Source organism: Dreissena polymorpha, chromosome 8, assembly GCF_020536995.1.
Source record: "Dreissena polymorpha isolate Duluth1 chromosome 8, UMN_Dpol_1.0, whole genome shotgun sequence".
Lineage (NCBI taxonomy): Eukaryota > Metazoa > Mollusca > Bivalvia > Myida > Dreissenidae > Dreissena > Dreissena polymorpha.
Genome location: NC_068362.1, coordinates 8,941,363 through 8,960,102, shown reverse-complemented (window position 1 = coordinate 8,960,102; position 18,740 = coordinate 8,941,363). Strand labels below are relative to the sequence as shown.

Genomic DNA, 18,740 nt, shown 5'->3' with positions numbered 1-18,740 from the left:
CACAAATCTGCCTTATTGAATTCGCTCTAATCTGAGAAATCGTATTTATGCAATCGGCATGCATTCGGACTTTTTACAAACATATTATTCAATACACAATGATCCTCGTTTATCTATTAAGACAGAAACAAGTTTTATATTTTTTTTGCTAGAGCTATCCGTAGACATAATTCGTTTTTAAATTGCTTGTGTTATTTAGTAGTTTTTTCTTTGTTTTGAAATTGGCGCTCACGTGACCATAAGCGTGCAAACGTCATTGGCTAATAATAGTCTTGAGGATTCCGTTATGTACATGATTATGTTTCGTATTTTTTATGCTTTTGGCATTTTTGGCACATTTTTTTTGCGAAAATCAGCAAGGAAGAGTTACGCTTTAGAATGTATCTGAAGAATACTGATAAATTTTGGTCAGTCGAGATAACCAAAATGTTGTGAGAAATATCAACTCCGGCGGCTTTAAAAACGATAACAGGGTCTTTTGAATGGATTAATGTAGACTCTTTGGACATGATTTTATTGAGTCAAATAGATGCAAAAAATATAATTTGCTCTATTAAAAAAAAAATCGATCTTCTTTCTCAACATAATAGAATCTTGGTCTATTGAAACCTATGTATGTTTTTGTGGTGTGCAACCAGCTTTATGTTAATAAGTGTTCTCCATTCATCTGTGCTTGTCATAGAACGTATGCTTATTGTGTAGCCCGTAAAACCATTATTTTAATTATTGTGCTCCTTCAATCTGGACTTTCATAGGGTGTTTTCTAATGGTGTAGTCTGCCATCGTTAGGTTAATTAGTGTGACCCTTCCATCTGAGCTTTTAGAGGACGTATTCTAATTGTAGAGCATGCTTATCACCCAAATGTTTTATATAATAATTATTGTGTTTAATCATTTTTAAATTATGTTTAATAGGTGACACTGGACAATGACTTGTTTCTATGCCAAAAGTTGACTCTATGAAGACCATTTTGTTGATGTTCAGATTATGGCGAGTTTAGCTGATGTGTTTAAGGAGAAGGAACGGTCGAACTGGCTTAAGGCATGGCTAGCAATAGACATTGCGAAGTCTGGTTTGGATCACTTAGCTGACAACGAGGCTCAGACTTTTCACCAGCACATTTACAGCCAAGTAACATCTACTCTTAAGTCACAATCAGCTACTTGCACCAGCTGTAACACAACAAATTTACTGCGAAACCAAAAATGTCCAAACCAGATTTGTGATAAAGTTTGCCAGGAAATTATCAAGGAACATCGGTACAAAAAATGTTCTTGGAACAATACATCTGCGCCATTATGGCAAACGCACTATTGGGAAATAGCGAAATGTTACATCCAAACAGATGGATATGCTGACAAGATATCGATTCAAGACACAGACTTCAATGGAGTCGTCAGTTTTATGCTAAACTGCAAACGCTTTGATAGCAAGTTTTCTTTTCCAATAACAAAGGGAAAGCCAACCCACAACAATCCTGCATGCCTCCTGTATAAGGTAAAAACTCCAGTGCCTTCTGTCAAAAGTAGTGTATTTTCTACCAAATAATTTAAATATAAGTATTTCAGGAGTTATACGTATACATGAATGTTCAATAATGTGAAATTGACATATATAACGTTTAAAGGATCTAACACTTCAAACAAGCATTGCACTGAAATTGTCTACCGTGAACGTTGTACATAACTTATCTATTCTGAGGTTACTACAAAGGTTTTCTTTAAATTAAAAATGCTGACAGTTTTGCGGAGCTATCTTTGACGCGCTATTTAACAGTAGAGGTTTAAACAGGACGTTTGCATTACACATAATATTGATCTATAAATGCTTACACAATAATTGATGTGCATGTTTCATAATGGGATAGCTGTCACATTTGCAAAATACATAATATCTATAGATACTGTGTTTCCATAATAGGCTCGTGAAGTCCATAAAGCTGTGCGGCATTCTTCATTAATGAAAGTCACTGATGTCGATCTCCAAGACTATTTCACATCATTGAACAACCTGCTGAATGATTCAAGCTATCTCAGTCAAGATAACGTTGCCAAAAATGCTGTGGTGAAATTAGCCCAGGTAGTGTATTAGCGTTATGTCTTGTCATTCAACGCCTTTCCTTGCTTATTGTAAACGAATAATAGCATAAGATATTGTGTCATGTCTTTTCACCATTAGATACTCATATGAAACAGATAAAGCACCTTCACTCTAATGTTTTGAATTTATATGGGCACATACCGTTCATGGGGAGCTTTTGTGGTCACTTTTGTCTGTCATTGTTGTGCGTCGTCAGCATTTACATTGTTAACATTAGTCGCCTCATTGAGTGACCAAGTTTTTGAAAATTTGATTGAATTGTTACGGCGTGTTTGAAAAGCGAGCTTGTTGGGGCATTATACAGATTTTATATATCATCAAATATCGATATTTATTCTCTTGATATCTCGGCATTACAAGTAATTATACCCTTCTGGACAACATGGCTGCTAATGGGTGTGACTGTTTTATAACCTTCTATTATAAACTATGATCAGTATGACATAGAGTTGACAATCTGGTAGTAACAACGTTTACCGAGTCGATAAAAAAAATTGTTGCAAACATATTTAATCTTGTAATATCCCTGCCAAGTTTGATACATGTTATGGTAGATCAAAAGGTATGGTTGTCGATCGGACAATTTGCTATAATAGTACAATAAATCTTGTCGTGGTGTAATGCATATGGTTACCGCTTAGCGACAGGGGGGGGGGGCATCAGTTCGATCCCCACTGTCGGCGCGTTCATTAGACAACATAAGACACCAAGTACTGGTTACAGGCCCCGGAAACGGACTCGAGAGCGTTTCAATAAGCTTGAGGCTTTTGATGAAATCGACCTAAAATAAATAGGATTGAACTATCTTATTTTTGCAAAAAAGTCTTACTTTTTGCTAAATCATCGTGAAACCTGAAACCTTCCCTGGAAAGTTGTTCTTATGATATGTCAGTCGAGTTTAAAACGGTCTCTAATAGTTGAAGCATATAGCTAACAGGTGATGGGCGATTTTCAGTATATCACAAACGTGAAGTCACTTGAAATCTCTGTTACCGAATCCGCTCAATTTAAATGGCAAACATTGTACGTTCTTAAAACAGTGCAATTATTTTTTTAAACAGTGTTCTGATGGATTTGGCGATGTTACGCCTTTTATTATTACCGGTATTTTGGATAAAATAACTCAAGTAGAGATGATAATACATGAACACACTAGGAAATTGGGAATTTGAAACCCTATCGAATTCGATCTTCTGCATGGTCAATAATGTTTGACACCTGGCAACCTGCAAGACGATATACGCGTAAAAAAGAATCATTGTTTTATTGATTTTCTTAAATGAAAGTCAATCTAGAGGTTACACAAATGTTAACTTTATTGAAACTCAATTCAAGATGAGAATACCACCTTGAAGTATATATACTCAAACAAATTCATGAATTCATGAAAATTAGTATTGTATAATTGGCTTCTATATCAAGTTAAGTATTTAATTGGGATCTAAACCACACAATTATTTATGATTGGCTGTCGTAATCAATTAAATAATTTAATATGGAACTAAACTACACTTTATGAGTTATCACTGCCTTCAATATCAAGTTAAGAACATACTCATTGGCTGTCTGTACCAAGTAAAGTATCTAATGAGAAACTTAAGTGCACTTAAATACACATTCATTTCACTAATTTGTTTCTTCCATTTACTATCAGGAAAACATGTCATGGATTAAAGATTTATCTGTTTTTGTGATTAAATATTACTGTTTTTATTTGATGCAACAGTTGGAAAAAGACACATTACTATTGACTACAACAGAGATGATGTGTTTCCTGGATGCTGTTGGAACAACGTTGAAACAACACTTGAAAGGTATTGCAAAAGACGTTGTTGACGCATCAGTGAATGACCTTAGAGTAAACACAGCAATGTGCATTGATAACATTAGAGATTTTATGAGCAATTGTAAGCAAGAGCTCGCAAAACAGGCAGATATACATAAACAGGATATCGATGAACACGTCGACAGTAAAAAACAAGGCATAGATGATCACACCGGAAGACACAAACAGGGCATGGATGAAAACGCTGATAGACACAAACAGGGCATGGATGAACACGCTGATAGACACAAACAGGGCATGGATGAACACGCTGATAGACACAAACAGGGCATGGATGAACACGCTGATAGACACAAACAGGGCATGGATGAACACGCTGATAGACACAAACAGGGCATGGATGAACACGCTGGAAGACACAAACAGAGCATGGATGAACACGCTGATAGACACAAACAGGGCATAAATGACCACGCCAGTAGACACAAACAGTGCTTAGATGAACAAGCAGAAAAATGCATAAACGACATCCGAGAACAGTTTGGAAATACTACTTTCACTGAAACAACGTATAAACAGTCATGTGAAGGTATAACAAACGTTTTATCATTTCATTATACAATTTTGAAACAGCAAGAATTTAACTTTATTCAACTGTGAGTTTCAAACAAATCGAATTATCCTGATCAAATAAATATATTCATACACATGTTGATGTTAAAAACTAAAATAATGTTTTGCTAAACATACAAAAAACACAAGTATACGCATAGATTTGAATCCCTTCTTTTTTGTCTCTAATAGAATATATTTAATACGATGCAATATTTCCACATGTCAAGCTTACTTTTGGAAATGCCTTTCCATATTTCAGTTTTGTATATAATTGTTCCCCCAAAATTGAAGGCCATGCCTTTCCCCAAAATCAAAGAAAAACGCCCTGATAACAGTATAATTATCATTACACTGATGTGATTCCAATGATCATATGGCCCAAAACAACATATACATCCACTTATGTATTATGGTATAACTTACTGATTGCATTATATATCAGTGAACGATAAAAATCGCTAATTCATGAAAACGTGTTCAATAACACGTATCAGTATAAACACTTGGTAATAGTCTGCGATTACGATAATTAGTATTTGGCCACTAATTTAATTGTTAAGTAAATTAATATACATTAGTATAGACCATGTTTTAAACACTTTCGACTCAGATTTTAGCATGTCTATTCATTGAATATTCCGATCTGCATCTGGTAAAAATCTGACCTTTTTGTCCTGGTCAACTTTGGATGATTGAGATACAGATAATCAATTGCTGTGCACAGGCTCTGCAGGGAGTCAAAATATGTAATCAACCCAGATCATGATAATATTCAAGATAACTTAGTAGTTCTCTGTTCGCCTTTATGGTAGAGTATATGAGTTTGGGGCTTAAGAAAATAATTTGACATTAATTTTCAAAATGTATACGGATCACAACGACTTCGATATAAAAAGAGCCATTTTTAAACTCGGTTATGCACCAAATAGTCAAACGTACATGTATACTACTCATCCGAATGTTTGCGTCGGCGTCCTCATAATGTTCTGGTAACAGTTAACGTGAAACTTTTCCATAGCATTGTTTCTACTACAGGTATTATATGAAACTTCACACATGTGATTGCAATCATGGAATAATAAAATGAGGTATATTTGTACGAAAATGAATTAAGTATTGAATTATGCTAAATATAATTAGGAAGAGTCTTTTGTGTTAATGTATGCCAAATATATTATTCAACATGTTCTAAGGATCACTTTTTATAGTATGTGTAATTTGAAGTTCACCCATAGCTAGATTCAGACAGGGTCAATTATCAATGATAAATCAATACATTAAAATAAAATCAAAAACACACATTATACTATCAACACCTGCAAAATAACAATTTAAAATGAACAGTATATAAAATTGAAGATAATGTGAAAATAAAATGTGATCCTTAGCCAATTTTGAGTATTTTCCATTTCATGATTTCAGAAATGCTTGGAGCTTTGACGAAGTATTACAGGAAACGTTTCGGTCATGTAAATATCTTCCCATTGGATGACTGGGTTGAGGAAAAGTTACTTGATATGTATATGCCGCTGAATATACAACTTATGGCTAAGGAAAGAGGGTATTTTAAAAAAAACTGGTGAACAAATTATGAAAAACAAAAATATTTTCTTATCGGACACCGAACCGAACCAACAGATATTTATTCAAGGGGAAGCAGGTTATGGGAAATCTACTTTTCTTGCAAAATTGGTAATGGACTGGTGTACTATAACATCAGAACAATCAGCCAAGACGACGCTGTCAATTGACCACAGGACCACTAGATTCAGCTCTTCTACACAGATGAGATACTCTAATGTCTTTGACGATTTAACTTCTCTGAAGGACTTTACATATGTCTTCCATGTAACATTAAGGGAATCAGTTGGTTTGTTTGAAATCGAAAAAATGATAAATACACAGATAGTTGACAGTATATACTCATCTGAAGAAGATCGCGGAAAGGCATACAGACTACTAAATGAGATCATGAAACGTGAACGTTGCTTGGTATTACTGGATGGTCTAGATGAATGGACCGGTACTAGAGATCATCACAACCTGCCAACACTGGCAGACGTACATAGTCATTGCGTTTTGTTGATAACTACTAGACCTTGGAAGATGACAGAAGCGAAAATACTTGACTCGCAGATTTGCAAACTGCTGCAACTTGATGGAGTTTACGAAGTGTTTGAGGTGAGCAGAAAAATCCTGGGGTGTAGGAAAGATTTTAAGGGTAGACAAGATTTAGACGGAAAACAATATGAGTTTGAATCGTATGTACGTAAATTTGGCTTGATAGAGCACTTGTACTCCCCAATGATGTTGTGTTTGATTTTACACTCGTGGACCAAAGGAACTGAACTGAAAGGCTCTCTTTGTGAAAAATACAGCCTCTTGCTGGAATGTCTTTTCAAGAAGGCGAATATTGAAACGAGTGAATTTCAAGAGCCGCCTTTTCGATGTTTCACAGAGACCCAAAACATACAACCCAATATTGAACACTTGAATAGACTTGCTGAAGCGGCATTTTATTTGTTGTTTTTAGATACACAGGAAAAAGCTCTGGTATTTACCATTAAGGATCTAAAGAAATTCAATTTAGGTCAACTTGATAAAGAGAACTTTGCACTGAAGTCCGGTATTTTATCAGTGACGCGCAAGGCATCTGCATTAAGATCTTCTTCATCATTTTCATTTATTCATAAGAGCATTCAGGAATTCCTGGCTGCTTATCATATTGCATGCAATACCAATGTGATTGATGACGTCATTTCCGGATACCTCAGCCGTCACAAGGATGCATATCTTGACATATCCCAGGTGTTCATCTTCCTCTGCGGACTGAACATGTCGGCTGCAAATAAGCTTTCTGGCATGATGGATGAACACGATGTTGGTTGTTTGCAACCAATCATTCACTCTGAGCTTCAAAAGGTCATACTAGCAGGATACAGAGAAGCTGTTGCCAATCAGCAAAAGGATATTGTACTCAAACTCAGTGTGTACTATTTAGACTTTGATAACGACATACGAGTCCTGCACACCATATGGACAAATAACAAGTCCGATGTTCTGTACATGAATATATATGTTCCTGACAGAAAGATTTCACGAACAAGAGGCGAGTCTGCGTCTCATATTGAGTTTGACCTGTCATCGTGCAACAAGCTGCAATCATTGGAACTAAATGGAAAAGGCATTTTGTTTAGTGGTAATTATAAATATAATATTGTTTTATCTAATAGTTTCTTAGTTGTGGCGTTGTGTTTGAGTTTACTCGCATGTTTATATTAATCATATTCTGATAAACATTTGCATGATTTAACATTAACAAACGCTCTTTAATAGGCAGTTCACATGACAGTAAAAAAGTAAAAAAGTTAACAACGTATATCCATTATTTCAAACAAATCAGAATACCATATTCCTGTGACGTTGATGATATTCATCAGTTTGGTGCTATCACAGCAGCAACACACTTACTGTTTAAATCTTGAATGGCTACGGTTCGTTGAAAAACATTGCCGCCAATGTCCTTATAGTAAAACCCTTTTACCACTTTAAATGTTATATTTGAAGTTCAATCCTCATGAAACTTGGTCATGACATTTGTTATTATGATATCCGGCCCGAGCCCCTAAATGGTTCCTGTGTGTTAGGGCCGCCCGGGGGGGAATGTTTTTCTTTTTTGCTATAAGCAAACAACACTCTAGAAGACACATGTAAGGTCCAATCATCGGTGTTCGAAAATAATTCTAGTCTGTTTAAAAACAAAGCCGACAGCGGTCGGGGCAGTTTTCCTTTTATAGCTATATGGAAACCTAGTTAACTCTCTTCAAGTCACATTTTATGACTTTCACGAGATGTATTAGTGCAGCTTTAAATTTTTCTACATGCAGTCTTGTAACACCGATTGATGTTTCTTCTTTCTGAGGATGATTACTACCATTACAGAAGTACTGAATCAGATAGTTATATAATATATATTAATGATGATGATGATGATGATGATGATGATGATGGTGGTGATGGTGATGATGATGATGATGATGATGATGATGATGATGATGATGATGATGATGATGATGATGGTGATGATGATGATGATGATGATGATGATGATGATGATGATGATGATAACGATGATGATGATGATGATCATGATGATGCTGCTGCTGTTGATGCTGCTGCTGCTGATGATGATGATGGTTGCGAACATTTGTTGTTTATCTTGATAAGCTGTTTGTAAACCAAAGCGAAATCGAAAGTATGGTGCCCTAGATTGAACGATGATTTACGGTCACCCATTAAAGTATCTATATTTTTAACGAGAATGTATTTCTCATTAGTATTTTAAATGCCCTTGATAAATTCAATATTTGCATTTAAATTTGTATAACGATGAATTATGAGTACATTCCCGAATCTTAATAAAGTATCACATCGCATCCCGAAAATCCGAAATAAACATTTGTTATTGCAACAAACATATACATTATTAATTATTAATGCCTGCAAGTATTGCTGCTTCCGTGTTCATTAGAAAAAAATATTGATATTAAGCTTTAAATAATACAATATAAACTGTATATAGAATAAATACCTCTCTTTACTTCTGTGTTCTGAATCCGTGCCTGCACACGTGAAATGAAAAGTATCGTTATAAAGGGTTTACTATGGTATTTCCATAAGCGTATTCGGTAGTCATTACTTGTAAAAAAAGTATTGAATTGGTTTGTGTTATTTATACCAAGCAATTTAAGACCAAACATTCCATATCTTAAGATTTCAAAACAGGATTTTTCCCATTTTAAGGATTGTTTCGCTAATTTTTGCGAATAGTATGGGACTGGTACTTTTCAAAATTGGGACAAAAAATCGCTGTGATGTTGTGTTGTATTATGATGATAGCTTGAGAAACATGGCTTACAACCCAGCTGTTTAATGATATGGAATTAATCTTTTTAAATATTGCAATTACTTCAGATAAGTATATGTATTTTAAAAAAACAACATTGTTTTAAACCAAGTAAAACATGAAGAACTGTTTAAGATTAATATTATTTGAACTGTCATCCAATATACATTTCGTATATAATTAACTCTAATTGGAATTTCTCAATTTTATCAATAATTTATTCACGTGTGGCTCATTGACCATTGTTTAAACAATCTTTTTTTGCAGGATATGTTACCAGCTACCAGCTAACTAATTTATCCTCCATAAATTAATATTAGGTTATTATATATACATATGTAATTTGTGTCGAGAATTAATTTCAATTATCAAAAGTTTGACATAATAATGCGCATAGGAATAAACTATTTATATTTTATACTATTCTAGTAGTCATACATGTAGTGTGAGTTCAATCGTCATGAAATCTGGTCATAACATATTTCCTAATGAGTTCTTTACTTAGTTGCCAACTGGGTTATTTGAGGTGAAAAACTAGTTCACCAGGATAAATTTAAGAAAACTATTGTAAACACTCAAGAAGTCCACATTTTAAGATCATATCTGCATGAAGCTTTATAAGAATATTTGTTCGAATGATATCTTGCCTTCGAAAAACACTGTCCTAGAGGGCAGGGCGGTCGTTATTATACATCAACTGTCTATTAGTCATTTTTAGTGGTTTCGCCCCCGCGTCCCAGGTGAGCACCTCAAGGCCCATGGCATTCTAATATTTTGTTTTAATACCGTACATATACAGTCTGATTCTATGATTAGAATACGGGAATAATATAATAATATCTTTTTTGCAGGGAAATGGTTCGAAATCCGGACCCTGACAAGGTCAAAGTATTAATACCATGAGTACTTATCAACACTAGCAGCGATTTACAATAACTAAAACATAATCTGCATGAGCAAACAATGTCCCTATCATCACGTTTGACCTTACATCAGAAAACGATTCTATTTTATTACCAAACACTGGTAAATAAAATAATGTGCTCATGTGTGTTGTTCATTTTCGGAATCGGTGTTGCTTGACAATTATAAAATACGTGCAATAACTGATAAAACCTTTAAAGTACTTTAGTTTGTATCCGATGATACATATGCATTACGTGTATAGGGTAACTTGATTATACACTTATAGTTGAAAGCATATCATTACAAGTAGGTTATGCAAAATAAATATATATCTTACTAAAGTGTTAATATAAATTACAATAATATTTAAAACATTCGAATATAAAATTGATATTTGTATTAAATATATGAAACCAAACTATACACAGTTAATATGACATTGAAATATATTGGGTTTTGTTCTGAACATTCATTAATTTAAATGTATTAATTCTTATCAAATTTAACAAATGTCAACAAATGTAACCACATTACATTTTTTTAGTATGTAAGTATTTTAAGTACCTTGTTCTGTGAATTCAGTTATTTTTTCAGAATTTGCAAGTACGTCAACGGCAGAATATTTGGTCGGGATTTTTCTAAAAAGTGCAGATCTATTCCAGTGTGCAGATCCTCCTCCATTACTGCCTTCTATAAAATACATTAAAATGTGGAAAGTCACATGTTCCTATACCTGTCTACGCTATGTGTTCTGCACGCTGCTGACTCTCGATCACGCGTTGACGTTTGACCTGCAATCGATCTATATTAAATGTGCTGAGGCAGCAAAAAGAGAAATAAGGGCATTTATACATAAAGATGTAAACAATTCCTCCATAGTAAAAACCGAAAATGACAATCCCTATCTGTTTAAGGCTCTGCATGGTCTGAATATCAAGAGTCTGAGTCTGAGTATTTTGGGGGAAGGATTGAACGTGGATCATCAAGAATCGCTGTCGCAGTCACTATCATCGCTTGAAACGCTCAGTATTAAAGTGAAGTATGACAGACCCGGATTGTGGAAGGCTCTGCATGGTCTGAATATCAGGAGTCTCAGTCTGAGTGCTACGTGGGGAGATTTGAACCGGGATCATGAAGAATCGCTGTCGCAGTCACTATCATCGCTCACACAGCTTGAAACGCTTAGTATTGAAGTGTGGTATGACAGTCCCTCTTTGTGGAAGGCTCTGCATGGTCTGAATATCAAGAGTCTGAGTCTGAGTCTGATTATTATGCATGGAGGTTTGAACGTGGCTCGTGAAGAATCGCTGTTGCAGTCACTATCATCGCTCACAAAGCTGGAAACGCTTAGTATTAAAGTGGACTTTGACAGTCCCGGACTGTGGAAGGCTCTGTATGGTCTGAATATCAAGAGTCTGAGTCTGCGTGGTTTCTGGGAAGGTTTGTGCGTGGAAAATGTAGAATTGCAATCGCAGTCACTGTCATCGCTCACACAGCTGGAAACGCTTAGTATTGAAGTGAGGTATGACAGTCCCTCTTTGTGGAAGGCTCTGCATGGTCTGAATATCAAGAGTCTGAGTCTGAGTGGTACGTGGGGAGGTTTGAACGTGTATCACGAGTCGCTGTCGAAGTCACTAACATCACTCACACAACTGGAAACAGTTACACTGTATGAGAAGACATATCACCAGATAGAGCTACCTCAATCATTGAAGTATTTAAATATATATTGTGATGGTTTGCTTCCATCCAAAGTTCTTGAACTGGTGGACACACTGCCTACATGTACTCAGAAAGTTGGAAGTAATCTGAAATTGTGTTGTTTTTTAGAGATCTTACTTGTCGAAAACATCCCACTTGAGAAATACACTGTAATCCAACAGGAACTACAGACGCGGAAGAATCTTACCGTAGAGCGATTCCAAATATCAGGCAGGACACTTGAAACCAATTTTGTTATACAATGCGAATAATTCAACGTTTTGTCTTAATTAACAATGACTAGAATCGTGCCTAGCCGTTTTAAATATCACTCATGTTTATCAACTATGTATTTATGAATTGTTTATAGTGTATATTTGAATCTTCATAAGGTTAGTTTGTTGTCGTTTTTTACCAAAATAAGGCGTGATATTGATAACTCTGTTTCACTGCAACACAGCTTCACTATTGAAGCAAATCCCTTTTTATTTTCGATTTTGCCTCTATATTGAATAAATATTACGAGAGTATTGAGCGTATTGACAAGGTTTTGGGCACTAAGCAGCACAGATCTGAAATCATAGATATTATTTTTAAGAATTGGTATTGTTTAATAAAACATTTTATCTTTTGACGGGTGTATTTGCTAAATGTGGCAAATTAAAATTTGAAAAAAAACAACACAACAACACGAGAGTTCTGGTTTTGGAAACGTTAATTGTAAATTGAAGCAGGTTTTCGCATTGTGAGATAATACAAAATAAAAATTTAATGTGTGTGCCCTCGCAGAATCAAAACAGATGCCCGAACACGATTGTAATGTTTTGACACACAAAATGCACTCAACTTAAACATACTGTAAAACTACAGTAGTGAAAACATGCACGGTGTATTTTATTTAATTAGTAAAAATCGCATGATATACCTTTACCGTATATATATCTTAGCTCTTGCAATGTTCACGCCCTTATCGCATGGCATACTTGTTCTATATTTTTCATTTCAATATTTTCTACCTAATGAACCAAAGAATAAATAATAAGTTATATGCACAAATAACTCCAGAAACGTTATCATGAGAGCAAATCGTGTAACCATCCTAAGTCAGTAAATCAACAACCTCAACAATACACGACAATACACAGCACATATTAATTTCGCTTAAAAAAAACGGGGCTTAAAGCACGTGCGTAAAGTGTCGTCTCAGGGTAGCCTGTGCAGGCTTATCAAGGATGACACTTTCCCTTTTGACAGGATTTTCTTTTGGAAGAAACTTCATTATTTTTTTATAAAACTACATAGTGTCGTACCTGATAAGCCTGTGTCGACTTTACTCTACAATACTAAAAGTACATTCATTCAGCCCCGTTTTCCCAGAACGAGGCTTACATATGTATATACACATCACGAAATATAACACTGTTTTAACACTTAAAAGAAGCAGGTTATCGAACTGTGAGAGAATAAAAAATAAAAAATGCATCTGTGTGCCCTAACAGAATGAAAACAGATGCCCGAAATCGATTGTATTGTTTTGACCGACAAAATAAACTCCACCTGAACATAATGTAAAACTACAATATTGACAAAATGCATAGTGTAGTTTATTTAAGTACAAAGCACATGCTATAATTACGTATACCTTTACCGTATTTATATATTAACTCTAACAAAATTCACGCCACTAATCAGCACATGTAATATATCATTCATAAGTCAATTAATCCACCGCCTGAACAACACAAGACAGTACACAGCACATAAGAGTCGCGCTCTAGGAAAACGGGGCTTTTATTTATATAATTATATATAAAGTATAATATAGTAAAAATTATTGCAATAATTCCCAATTCTTCGTTTCCGTGAGATATTTATCTAATAATAATCTGGTATTTTATATAAATTAATATTTTGTTATAATTCATACCAATGCAAAATTAATTGTGAGTTTTGTATCGTGCCTCTTGTGAGATTAGAACTTGCTCCTACAAAAATTGCCTACTTCAATAAGCAGATAACGGCACTACGATGCGCATGCGTACTGAGGTCCTTCTAGTACATTTCAATCATAATGAATTTGCTACAGCTTCTAATTTTACCAGGCCTACGAAACGAATTCTCAATTATAACTTTTCTTTTGTAATTATAACCATAAATATTCATTTGTGTCCTTACAAACACGATTCATAATTCTTACTTATCAGTTTAACAATTCATATTAAAGAACATATTTTACCGTCTGTATCGTCGTAATGCGCATTTAATTTTTAGCGAGGCTGTTGTCGGAGAAAATCTGAGCTATTGTCCTAGCCAGCTCGTCGTCCGCCGTCTGCCGTCCGCCGTCCGAGGTAGGCGTTGTGTTAAAACCTTAACATTGGCCATAAGTTTTTAAATAGCAACTTGATATTTGGCATTCATGTGTATCTCATGGAGCTGCACATTTTTAGTGGTAAAATTTCAAGGTTTACAACATCCTTCAAGGTCTAGGGTCAAAAAAACAAAATCAAGGGAAGTAATAAGCTTTAAATGGACATAGTTATCTGACCTGCCCACGAATATATTTTTGTTAAATAAATCAAAGCGGCGCAGTATGCTGCATGGTGTTTCTGACAAACACCTTGTGGTAAAAGGTCAATGTCATCCTTTACGGTCTACGGTACAAAATACACATTTAAGGGAAGTAATAAGCTTAAAAGGGATATAATTAATCAATATTTAACAAAGCCACTTTTATATATTTGGCATGCATGTGTATTTCATGGAGCTGCACATTTTGAGTGGTGAATCTATAGTCACGGTAGTGGCTTTTAATTATTTGCTAATAAAATAGACATTTGTTAGAGACAATTATTTTCAAGGGAAGTAATTTATATAATTATAAATCCCATATTATATATTTCCTTACCAAGAATTGAAGATCTTTTCACAGTTACTGTACATAATTATTATGGTGATTATTTATAAATCAAATGATTGATTTGTCAAAGATTTTTTTAAATGATATAGTTATATTTTCTAGGATGTTTATTACATACCTGTGGACTTATGTCCATAGATACATGATCAACTCTGGCGTTGTACTTTTTGTAATTGTGACGAAACTGTCCAACATTTATTTATAGATTGTTTGTTTACCTCCCCTTTAAATAAAACTGTTTTATATTTAATTGATATACTTACGATTGAAAACATTAATATTAATCCTAAATGGTTCCAGTTTTTTTTATGTCAAAAATGTTGGAAGTACTGAATTAAAATATGTATATTTCATATTTTTGTCAGAATCAAGACATATTATTTGGACATGTAGGAATTCCGTCAAACATGAAAAAATATTATCTCCCGTAGAATTAATTTTAATATTTATGATTAGAATACAATTTAGAATTACATTAGATTTTCATCGCTTAACACATGATTTCTTTTATTTATATTGAGGTGGATTATATCAAACAACCAATGAAAATATTGTTTTTCATCGAGAACTTGATTACCAAAATTACTTAACATTTTTATAACATTTTACTTGTTTTCTGCTGTTGTGTTTTCTCTCTGATTTCAGGATGACAGCAGCGAGGATGTGGGGAGCCGGGGCTCGGATTGTCATCCTGGGTCAGAGAGAGAGAACAACAAAGTGATACAGTGTTTTGTGTCATTTGTGTGATGAGTTTTTGTATTAATGTATTTATATATGTATTATCACTGTTATCATCAATGTTCCTATGAATCATTTCAATCATTATTTCATATATTGTGTAACCCGGTCTTGGGCTCATCTCATTTCATTCATTGAATTTCATTATCACTCATGTTTCATCACTATGTATATACGCTATACCATTGACTCATTTTGACTCATGTAGGCCATAGGAACATTGTACTAACCTTTCTTGCTTATTTAGTTTCATTTCAAAAATAGATTTCATATTATACATGATTTTTCACACTTGTTCAGGCTTAACTGGATGGTGGGGTTGATGCGGGTGAGTAGTTGTACCGAAGGCTGTCACGTGCCTCAACTCCATCATCCAGGGCAGCTGTAGACTATATATCATATCTATATATCCTGGCGGATCATCGCGGGAAGTGCCCGTGCATGACCTGAGGTGGTTCGCTTGGAACCACATTTTATTTTATTATAGATTTTTCATTTAAATTTACAACCTTATGTTTTTCTTTTCGTTATTCTTTAAAATTATTAAGGAAGTGTGGATACATTACTCGTTTTATAATCAAGGATATAAACTCAATTCATAATACTAATTAAGACCCGCTTAAAATTAAGATGGTGACTTTTATTTGTTAAAAGATATCATTGTGTTCTGTTTTACACTAACATCATATAAACGTGCAGACGTGAACAAAGACTGGAATATTAATCAAACGTGCAGACGTGCAAAAGACTGTTTGTAAATTGTGAAAAATATAATTTTGTTTCTTATATCTTTGTTAATCTTGTTAAATATTATAATAAGTCACAATACAATTGTTATTTCACATTTAGTTCTTTTAGCGGGTACCTGGGGCAATCTACACGCAGGGTACATCATGAACAAAGTTTTATGAAAAAGAAAAAATCAACTCTGGCTTTGATCTTTATTAAACCACAGGCTTTGATTGTCAGTGATATCTGACATGGTCATAATAGACTGTGAGACCCTCCCCCCTCCTGGTTGGATTGGACAAAATTCAAGGGAAGTTATAAGCTTTTAAGGGAGAAATATCTTTACCTGTAAAATGATAAATATAAATTTTATTTCAAAGCGGCGCAGTAGGGGGCATTGTGTTTTTGACAAACACATCTCTTGTTGGGTCTTTAGGTCAAAGGTAAATTTTACTGTGACTTCTAAAAAAAATAAAAATAAAAATTCTTGTCCTGACAAGCTTTCGCAGCCGAGCGTGGCACCCGTTATGCGGTGCTCTTGTTTTTAAAGGCTACCAATGCAATGTTCGGCTGAATCTATGTTGTATTAAACACAGTCTTCGTTAGCTTTGATGTCAAGTGAGCTAGAAATAAGAACAGATTCGAGGGCTGACGAGGGGCATGAAAGGCAATCAATATTAGCAAAATGGCAAGTACTAGATAAAGATCAATCTCCGCGCAGAGTTGACGTTCCTTGCTCTCACAGAAAATCTCTTCCTATACAAGAAAAACCTTACCAGATTTGGTAGTATTTTATTGTATTGTTTTAAATATTATAATATGAAAAATAGTATCATTTTTTTACTTTTTGAAAATAGTGTATAAGTTAAGGTTTTTAACGAAAAAAAGAACTAACGTAAAACAGCAAAAATTACAACAATACAATTATAGTACCACGTGGCAAGGCTATCATCACGTGGTGAGTTATGAAGGTAGGAATTTGAACAAGCTAAGCTGGTTACCGTCAAGTCTCTGCGCGGAAGTTGGATAAATATATATTGTAAAATCATTTATATTCGTCGGCATGACATTTTTGTGAGATTTTTTTACATACTTTTTTGTGGATTTTTAATTCGTGGATTTCTTATTTTTCAAAAATAGTTGTCTATTTGAGTTGTCCGATGTGTTTATGTTAAATTATTAGATCGCCTAACCCAAAAATCCTCGAACATGAGTAATACCACACACATACTTATGACTAAACCGTAATGCAATACTGGATCCGTTTTTATAGATTTTTCTATACATTCTCTTCATCATTAAATCCGATAACTTTCGAAATTGAATTGCATTGCAACCAGTCCAAGATTACCCATACGGAAGAGTAGGGAATTGCCCAAGAGACCCGCAACTTTTACGTGCCCCATGAGACCGTTACGAAAGCTTTTATCCTTACTAACTAAGCCCTATCTAATGACTTGACAAAGCAAATTAATTTATATCAATGATATGTTCAGATTTAAGGCTTAACGCTGTTAAACCGAGTGACAATAATTTATTTTTTTGAAAACCCGTATTGTTTTACTTGAGTTTTCGTTTCCAAAATGCTCACTAGGTTGCTCAAACTGGAGCAGAATGTTGGATATATGTTTTATAATAACAGTTTATATTAATAAAAGAACATTGTCACATGTTATGTTTTGCCAGCCTTGGTATTGTGTTGCTAATTTAAAATGTTCAAATCGACCGGGTACTGGTGTTCAGGCAGACACTTTGTCGACAGTTTTATTGCCTATAGGCTTTCACAAAGCTAGTCCGGCACTGATCTAACTGTATCAGTGTGATAAATAGTTAAGCACTTTCTTACGGAATACCGTTAGTGCCATCGTTGTTGCACATTACAATCAGAAGAGCGACAATGCGACAGTGCAATAGTACGATGGCGACAATGCGATAGTACGATGGCGACAGTGCGATAGTGTGATGGCGACAATGCGATAGCACGATGGCGATAATGCGACAATACGCTGACGACAATGCGACAGTGCGACAATGCGATTGCGACAGTGCGATAGTTAGATTGCGACAATGCGTAAATACTAGGGATGGCAACGAATACCGATATTGGTATTCGGATATTCGGTCATCCTTCCGAACGAATATTCGGATATTCGGTCAACATCTGTTAGAAAAAAATTAACTTTGTTTACCGTACCATTACTCGATGAATTCTACTTTCGTTTTTACCGGAAGTTCCCCGGAAGTGACTAAATATTGACACAACATTGCCGTCGCTAATTGTTAAAATTGAATGACGAAAACTGTTTTTAAACTTTTAATATTGTACATCAACAATAGAACG

General features: G+C 34.6%; 1 protein-coding gene across 2 annotated transcripts in view; it reads left to right on the top strand.

The window, feature by feature from the left end:
• LOC127841291 (uncharacterized) overlaps positions 1-18,740 on the top strand; it is a 462,698-nt gene that overhangs the window by 182,478 nt on the left and 261,480 nt on the right. Inside the window, exon 7 of one of the 2 annotated variants that reach the window (XM_052370013.1) lies at positions 7,093-7,701. The exons of the other annotated variant lie outside the window; for it this stretch is intronic. Coding sequence (XP_052225973.1) covers positions 7,093-7,701 — 609 coding nt within the window. The remainder of the gene's footprint in view (positions 1-7,092; positions 7,702-18,740) is intronic. 2 annotated transcript variants of the gene reach the window in all.